This window comes from Hipposideros armiger, unplaced genomic scaffold (genome assembly GCF_001890085.2).
Source record: "Hipposideros armiger isolate ML-2016 unplaced genomic scaffold, ASM189008v1 scaffold_49, whole genome shotgun sequence".
Taxonomy (NCBI): domain Eukaryota; kingdom Metazoa; phylum Chordata; class Mammalia; order Chiroptera; family Hipposideridae; genus Hipposideros; species Hipposideros armiger.
Window position 1 is genome coordinate 4042740 of NW_017731399.1, and position 8370 is coordinate 4051109.

Here is an 8370-nt window from a genome sequence, read left to right on the forward strand (position 1 = left end):
TAATTTTTATATTACTACTGTCCTACCTCCTTTATGGGCTGTTATAAAGATCAAATAAGGTAAGATGGGGGAAAGTTCTTTATAAATGAGGCACTAAAATTATTATATAGCTCATTTATCAGATGACCAATCATTCTTTTTTTTTAATTTGGTTCTCTGTACATTAAGCTGTATTAGTCCAAGTTCTGCCAGGAAATAGATGTAACACTCAAGGTTATAACTGAAGGGTTTAACTGGTGAAGCATCCTGGGCTAGCAACAGTGAGGTGCAGTTTACCAGCTAGAGGTCTGAAGGAACAGAAGGAGAGAAGTTACTGGATCCCAGAGAGAGCTGAGTTCCAACAGAAGCCCTGGCCTTGGCAGGAACATAGCCACAGCCCCTGCAGCCCGGCAGGAGGGGAGCCAGGGACCTACATTCCCACCGCACATTCCTGTCCTTGGCTTTCTTGCTGGTATGTCCCACTGGCTGACCCTGCCAGGGCTGGGGAGCCACTACGGTAGCCCATAGAAGCCAGCCTCTTAGGGAACACAGAGTAGGTGACGGGGGCACAGGTGGGTATGAAGGGGCAAACGGAAGTGGCCCAGCAAAGCCATTCAAGCCAGTCTGGGTCTCTGCCCTTCCCTTTTCCTCTCCCAAAAGTCCCAAGTAGACATAATTGCAGCTGCTTTCTTGCTACAGCAGCCAAGCATCATGACCTAAATCATGCAAACCAACGCGCCATGTCATAGTTTTTTCCACTTTATTGTTTGGTAGAAAGACAAGCTCTTGAACACTTTGTATAAACATCTTACAAACTTTTTTTCCTAGGTTATAAAAAGTCAAAGCCAATTTTCTTTGCGACGGGACCCTTCAATCTGACGTTCAGGTTACCACCATTTCTACAAACAGGAGCTGCTGTTCCTAACATTCTGGAAGGTGCCTCTACAAAGGCATGCGAAGGCCTGTTTAAAGCCTCTAGCATCTTAGAAAACCCATCTTTCCTTCCAGTGCCTATGGATGATATTAACAGGAGCATCGCAGAGATCTGCTGCTGATAGTGGGGGAAGGCTAGTGTGAGGATTCCGAACTCCAGCCTTAAATCTTTCTCTAGAAATGACTTCCCTCTTCCTCTTCTCTCCAGCGGGCTTTCTCAAGTACTAATACGTGTCTTTCTGGGAGCCAGGCACAGACTACCCCCACCGTCTCGTCAGGCCTCTTTAGAAAGGGCTTCTGGTGAAAGAAGCGTTAACTTAGCTGTTGCAGATCTTCAGCCCTTAGAAAAAGTATTTTTTTGTTTAAAAAGGGGGAAGGAACTAGTCTAAGGAATTCAATAAAAGGAAATAGATACCTTTTATGAAAAGGACTTTTAAGCTCTCTGAGCCATCAACTTCACTTAAATAACTTTACTAAAGTGTCTCCACATAAAACATAGCACCTTGTCCCCAGCAGCTGGGTGGATGGGATCTGTGCACACAGAGCATCCATTTAAAAAGCCCTCATCGGAAACAGCCAAGTATGGCAGAACTACTCTTTACTCCCTTAAGTCAAATCCACCTCTCTCCAGGCCGCACCCTGCAGAATTAGCTGTAGGAGAAGCAGTAAAGGTCCTGCTGGACGGCCATGAGCAGCCCGGGTGTTCCCTGGGAGCCTCCGAGCCGAGAGGAGAAGGCCACACTGGGAATGCTGGTTCTGGAGGTGGGGTGTGGGGAAGGTATGGTTCTGAGCAGCTGGGCATCCTGGAGGCTCCAAATTCTCGTGTAGCAGTCCTGGCCCACTACGAGAGGAAAGACATGTGGCAGGTTAGTGAGGGAATCCAGAGAATCTGTGTACATGTGGATGTGGCTTCTCATGACTCCTAAGGACTGAACAGGATTGCATGTGAATCATTCAATCCATGTGAACTCACAAATGGAATTTTTTTCTACCGGTAATATGTAGCTTTTGAAAATCAACGTTACGGGTCGCCCTGGTGCTCTAGAACCCTAACTAGTTGCATGTATTCAAAGTGACAAGACGCACTGGCTGGCTGAACGACACCTTGGATGGCTCACTGGGCATCCTGGCTAATGGGCGAGCATTCTGCATGTCTTGGTGTCAAGGGCTATTCAAGGGGGAACCCAGCCCACCTGGTCTAGATGACATGCAGCTGGTTTCCTTTATGAAATAGTAACCAGGGAGATCTCGTAACATCATTACATTCTAGGGACAAACCAGGTGACACCTCTCCCCAGAGCTCTTGCTGGCTTAACGGTTCAGCTCATGAGAGCAGATAGTCTTAGGGCTCAGAGTGGTGAGGAATGTGACACCTAACACCACTGGTTACAGTAGCCCAGAGACATGATATGTGCTACTGCAGATCCTCAGAGGAAAGAGGAGGGCAGACCTCAGGCGGTCACGGATTTCATGTTTGTGCCTCTGACCCCTCCAGTGACTACGACCTCAGGTGCTACCTTGGCTGGGCATGAATTCAGGTAGCACAGGTCACTGATTACCACAGCTAGCCCACTTCACACATCTGCCTTTCGACAGGGTTCTCTTTCTGTTATCCAGAACACAAAAACTTGTCTGAGCTGAAAACTTGTGAAAAAGAGACTTAAAAGGGCCGGCCGAGTGGCTCAGTTGGTTAAGAGCTCGCTTAAGAGTTTGAGCTCTGAGCAACAGCAGTTCGATGCCCCGCCCGAGCTGAGCAGCTGCTGAGCTGCCAACAGGTGGCAGGATGGCTCAGCTAAAAAAAAAAAAAAAAAGACTTAAAAAGGAAGCCAACTGCTGCTGGTGGTGAGACTAGTAAATAAGCCTAAGAAAGTTCTAACAAAGTGATCCTTCTTAGCCACAAGAAGCTCTCATGGGGAATAAGTACTTTCTGTAGGAATATTAGCAAATTTGGGGATCTCATAGTCTTTCGTGTTAAGGACCTACTATTTCATCTGTCAAACCACCAAACTTTCACCCTGTCAGAATATTCGATAGCCCAGAAACAGTATAATCTTGTAACTTCTTTCAAGGGGGTTTAGTAGCTAGATAGGCTCTGCTCCTATTTTGTGGATCATGGAACCACAGAATGGGGTAGGGGACCAAGAATCAGCTCCCTCACAATGACCCAGATTTCTTTTCTCAGCAGCCCCTGGGGGAAATGTGAGGACAAGGGAAAGGGAGGCCAGGCTTGTCGACAGGACAGTTGCTTGGAGGGATAAAGTCCCACTGGATGCTGACCTGGTGAATAGACTTAAACCTTCTGTGTTTTACTGCACCTAACTTGCCTGTTACTGAAGAGATGTTTGCCCACTGGTATGAGAACAAAGGGCTCTCCACCTAGTGGATGTTTAAACTGCTTACTAATGTCCAACTCTGCGTCCCATTTGGCTCCCAAACCCCAACAGTCCACGATCCCTTCATTCAGTTCTGTTTTCGAGTAATTTCTCCTTCTGCTGAAGACGCTGGGGGCCCTAAGGGATGGTATTTGATGGATGGAACCGCCTCTTCCCCAGGTACCTGCCACCATGATTCCTTCTTCCTCGTGCACGTGCAACGGCAGGTGGGCGTACTCGTTCACATGACCTTCGTACTGCCTTATACACTTAGTGGTCCTCAGGTCCCACAGCTTGATCTGTGGGAAGAGGCACAAAGGGCCATTAAGGAGGGCCCAGCAGGTACCCTGGTGAACCTGGCATGGAAGCCAGGGAGCGTGAGGTGGTCTCCAGAGATCTCTTCAAGTTAGGAAAACCTAAGTCTCCAACGCCTGAGCCCTACAGCCCATCCAAAGGCAGAACCAGTTTTACGTCTGTCTAGACCAGACTGGGCTCCCAGTGGGCAGGTGCTCCGCACAGCATATAGCTCGCCTGCTCTCCAGCTGCCTTTCCCTGCAGCTGGCTGGCATGAGGGTCTCTTCCGCAGAGCCCCTCCCCCAAATAAGCCCCTCCACCTGTCAGACCTCTGGGCCACCAGCTCCAGTGGCTTGAGAAAGTCAGTGCTACCCTACCGTTCCAGCCATGTCAGAGGCCATCAGGCATTGCTCTTCTTGGAGGGTTTGCACAGACGTCACTGCCGAGTCGTGGAACAGGCGGGTGGCCTTCCAGCCCTTGCCCTGATTCCGACAACGCAGATCAATGGCAAAGATCTCCCCGGACCGACAGCCATTAAATAGCAAAGGACTCTATGGAAAGAGGGATTGCTTAGTACCTTCCTCTCAGGCTGGGAGGGGTGCACCCTCCAGAACACAACCCCTGCCTCTCCTCCCCCATCCCAGCCCCGGAGCTAGAGGTGTGGGTGGAGATGGGTTGGTCAGGGTTTGAGCCTCAGTAGAGTTGGAAGGTTTTATGAAAGGGGAGAAGAACTGGAATGAGTATAGAGGAGAGATCAGAGGTCCAAGTGAGACATGGGGCCCCAAATAGGGAGGATGGCTGAAGAAACCTGAATTAATGAAACTCTGTGCTTACTGGTGGAAGCAGGTCGACACACTTTGATATTTTTAAAGAGATGGCATTTTCTGTGAGCAAGTCTTTGAAATGTAATTTTGATTTTTAAATTTATAAAACATGTAATTTGAAAGCTGTGTATGAAAATATTTAGTGCTATGAATTGGGACTTAATTTATACATTAAAAAAATTACATGTCCAGGCTGGCCAAGTGGTGCATTGGGTAAGAGTTGGCTTGGGACGCCAGCTCTGAGCTGCAGGGCCCTGGTTCGGATCCCACATGAGGGACAGTGACACTGCGCCCTCTACAGCTAAGATGCTGAACAACAGCTGGACCTGGAGCTGGGCTGCCGCGAATCGCCGGTGATGGCGTAGGCTGCAGTGAAGCTGCAATGGGCTGCCATAAGCTACAGCGAGCGGCCGGCAGCCAGCGTGAGTGGCCAAGAGCCACCATGAGCGGCTGACCAATGGCCGGCAACCGATCTACCTCACCCAGGAAGAGCACAATGATAATACCAACATGGGCCAGTGAAGCGACGTCCTCCACAACTAGACTGAAGAACAAAAGGACAGCAACTTGTCTGTTCCCCTTCCCCGATTCCCCAATAAAATCTTTTAAAAAACCACCAAAAAACAACTTACATGTCCTACTGGCTAATCCAAGCACTACTCAAGAATTGCTAACAATTCATTTGAATAGGAAGTTGTTTCAAGCTAGTTTAGTTAGGCCTTTCTGGGTCAGCCAACTTCCACTCAGTGCAGACATATTCACCAAGTAACCCGTTCGTTAATCGTTCCGATGCCCTCTTTTTCCCCGGTAAAAATGGGAGGACTAAATGCCACAATGGAATCCAATGTCAGTCCAGCAAGATTTCTACTCCTGGGGAACTTTGTATCACGTCCTTCCCAATCCAACCAACCATGACAGCAAACCGCTGGGCCAAGACATCACTGCTGGTCCCAAATGACAGCCGGTGTCCTGTCACCACGTTGGTCACCAGGACCCACCGAGACAAGCCTAATAAGAGACAGAGATGGGGTGGACAGAGAAGTGTCACTTCCAGTCCAGGGAGAGGGACTGCTGGGCAGGGGGTATTTGAGGTCTGATCAATCCCTTACTTTGGGGACCTGGGGTGGCAGCCGTGGCTCACCTGTACTGAAGCAGTCATTTGCCTGGATGTTCAAGGACCACGCACAACACCAGGCCCCGGGGATCCGGAAACTGCAGAGCATGCCAGGTCGGTCTCCTGCTGAGGAATAGTGAATTTAATAAAGCATGGCTGTCCTCTGGGAACAGAGACCTTCCCTTCATGCTGCCAGGCCAGTGAGCACCAGATCTGGGAATCCTCCAGGAATAGCTGCTCAGAGGGGTCTATGAGGTCAGACAATTAAGTTCGCGAACTTGTTGCAACGATGTTGCTAACCTTTTTTGATATCAGAGGGATTATACATTATGAGTTTGTACCAACTGGACAAGCAGTTAATCAAGTTTACTATTTGGAAATGCTGAAAAGGCTGCATGAAAAAGTTAGACGACCTGAACTTTTCACCAACAATTCATGGCTCTTGCATCACGACAATGCACCAGCTCACACGGCACTGTCTGTGAGGGAGTTTTTAGCCAGTAAACAAATAACTGTATTGGAACACCCTCCCTACTCACCTGATTTGGTCCCCAATGACTTCTTTCTTTACCAGAAGATAAAGGAAATATTGAAAGGAAGACATCTTGATGACATTCAGGACATCAGGGGTAATATGATGACAGCTCTGATGGCCATTCCAGAAAAAGAGTGCCAAAATTGCTTTGAAGGGTGGACTAGGCCCTGGCATTGGTGCCTAGCTTCCCAAGGGGAGTACTTCGAAGGTGACGGTAGTGATATTCAACAACGAGGTATGCAGGCAACACTTTTTCTAGAATGAGTTCTCGAACTTAATTGTCAGACCTTGTATACCTTGGCCCCATTCTGGGTTTTGTGTTAGCAAAAAAAAGGGACACTCAGCTGGGGTGCCTGGTTCAATAGTGGTTATTCTGAGAGTAAATGTATGAATCTTTCCTGATGTCCCAGTAGAAGTGTTAAGAATACTAATAGCTATCAGGGAGGCAGTATGGAGTTACAGGCAGATAAGAGGCTTTCAATTCCAGATCACACTATTAGCTGTGTAATCTCAAGCAAAACATTTTTAAAAATAAACTTTATTGATAAAACACACATAGGGGCACAAATTATAAGTATAGTTTAATGAGTTATCACAAATCTAGCCATATAACTACCACCCAGGTTAAGAAACAGAACCTTCCAGTATCCTCCCAATTGCTACCTCCCCACTTCTCCCCAAAGGGAACCACTCTCCTGACTTCTAACACCACAGATTAGTTTTGTAAGGCTAATTCTGAACTTCTCTTTGTCTATTTCCTCATCTGTAAATTGGTGATACTACATATTCCTGCCTCATAAGCTGCTGTATGATGAAATGCCAGGCATAAGGCTAAGGGTGCATGACCTCATTTAATCCACCATGTAACCCAACGGGGTAGGTATTACCTTCACTTTAGAGAGCTTAAGCTATCTGTTCAAGTTGGGATTCATGCCAGGTCTGTCTGAGGCCTGCACTCTTAGAGGCCTGACCCTTGTCTGGTTGATCCTAATTCTTGAAAGACTGGAAACTTAATACCCAGAATGCTGCCAGGGAGAAGTCCAGAATTCTGCACTGCCTTCAGCCAGAGAGAATGTCGGTATCCCCGACAGCACCGGTCACACCTTTGTGAGTGATCTGTACAGGCAGACCAAATAAGTGTTTTGATCTCTTGCATTGGATACATACACTTTTAACTGTTTTGGCTGCTGAAATGACCCAAAAGGAGGAAATATGTAAAGATGCACATGCTTCTAGTACAAATCCTGTGTCAGATTTAAGGAATCTCCCCCAGATGCTTCTGCAGCCTATCCCCGCCATGAGCTGTGACGTGGGCTCACCAAGCCTCTGCTTCCCAACCCTCCTATCCAAGCCTTCACCACAGAGCTTACACTGCTGGCTGCAGCTCCTGGGAGGCAGAGGACAGGGACCTCTGTCAGAGCGCCCCTTACCAAAAGGAAAAGGGCCTGGTACCTGGATGACTATTGACGAACAGTGACGCCGGGAGCAGGGTGGCACAGCCTGGAGTCTCTGCAATTCCCAGGAGGCACAGCCTGGAAAAGCTGTTAAGGACAGTCAAGTACAAGGTTCTCCTCCAGGAGGAGAAATGGGCATCAGTGCCCTTCAGAAAACGATAAATTAACACCCCTAAAGCCAGATTTAACATGTTTGTATTTTCCATATTTAGTTTCAGATTATTTTTAAAGGGAAAAAAGATCACACATATAGTTAAAAGCCCTCTTTAACCCTCCCCAGCCCAATTCTCCCTTCTCCCCCATCCAGAATTGCAATTCTAAAATTGGTCTCAGTTCTAGGCTATGTGGTAATATTTCCACAACATATTTGTCCATGAGCAATATAAAGAATTGTTTATGTTTGGGCTGGCCGAGTGGCTCAGTTGGTTAAGAGTTGGCTTAAGAGCATGAGCTCTGAGCAACCGAGTCACCGGTTCGATTCCCACATGGGCCAGTGATGCTGCGCCCAAGCTCAGCTATCGCTGAGCTGTCAACAGGTGGCAAGATGGCTCAGCTGGTGTAACAAGATTGCCTGTTCAATGGTGGGCTATGCCCGCCTGCAACTAAGACTGAACTCGGCACCTTGAGCTGAGCTGCCACCTGGATGGCTCAGTGGATAGAGCATGCGCTTTTCTTTTCTTTTTTTGTTTAAGATTTTTATTGGGGAATTGGGGGGATGGGAACAGTGCTGGTGAATCGGGGAAGGGGAACAGACAAGTTGCTGTCTTTTTGTTCTTCAGTCTAGTTGTGGAGGACGTTGCTTCACTGGCCCAACTTGGCACCATCATTGGGGTTAGTCAAGTTACATAGGCTTCTAGTGTACAAT

At 47.8% G+C, this 8370-nt stretch overlaps 1 protein-coding gene across 2 annotated transcripts in view; it reads right to left on the minus strand.

Moving 5' to 3' along the window:
* Positions 1 to 738: 738 nt before the first annotated feature.
* DCAF4 (DDB1 and CUL4 associated factor 4) overlaps positions 739 to 8370 on the minus strand; it is a 25320-nt gene continuing 17688 nt past the window's right edge. Inside the window, exons 9-14 of one of the 2 annotated variants that reach the window (XM_019640258.1) lie at positions 7504 to 7583; positions 5544 to 5639; positions 5313 to 5410; positions 3956 to 4129; positions 3469 to 3583; positions 739 to 1753 (exon numbers count right to left, since the gene is read on the minus strand). In XM_019640258.1, coding sequence (XP_019495803.1) covers positions 1560 to 1753; positions 3469 to 3583; positions 3956 to 4129; positions 5313 to 5410; positions 5544 to 5639; positions 7504 to 7583 — 757 coding nt within the window. In that variant the 3' untranslated portion in view covers positions 739 to 1559. Of the gene's footprint in view, positions 1754 to 3468; positions 3584 to 3955; positions 4130 to 5312; positions 5411 to 5543; positions 5643 to 7503; positions 7584 to 8370 lie in introns of both variants that reach the window. The other variant, XM_019640257.1, reaches the window with a different exon arrangement.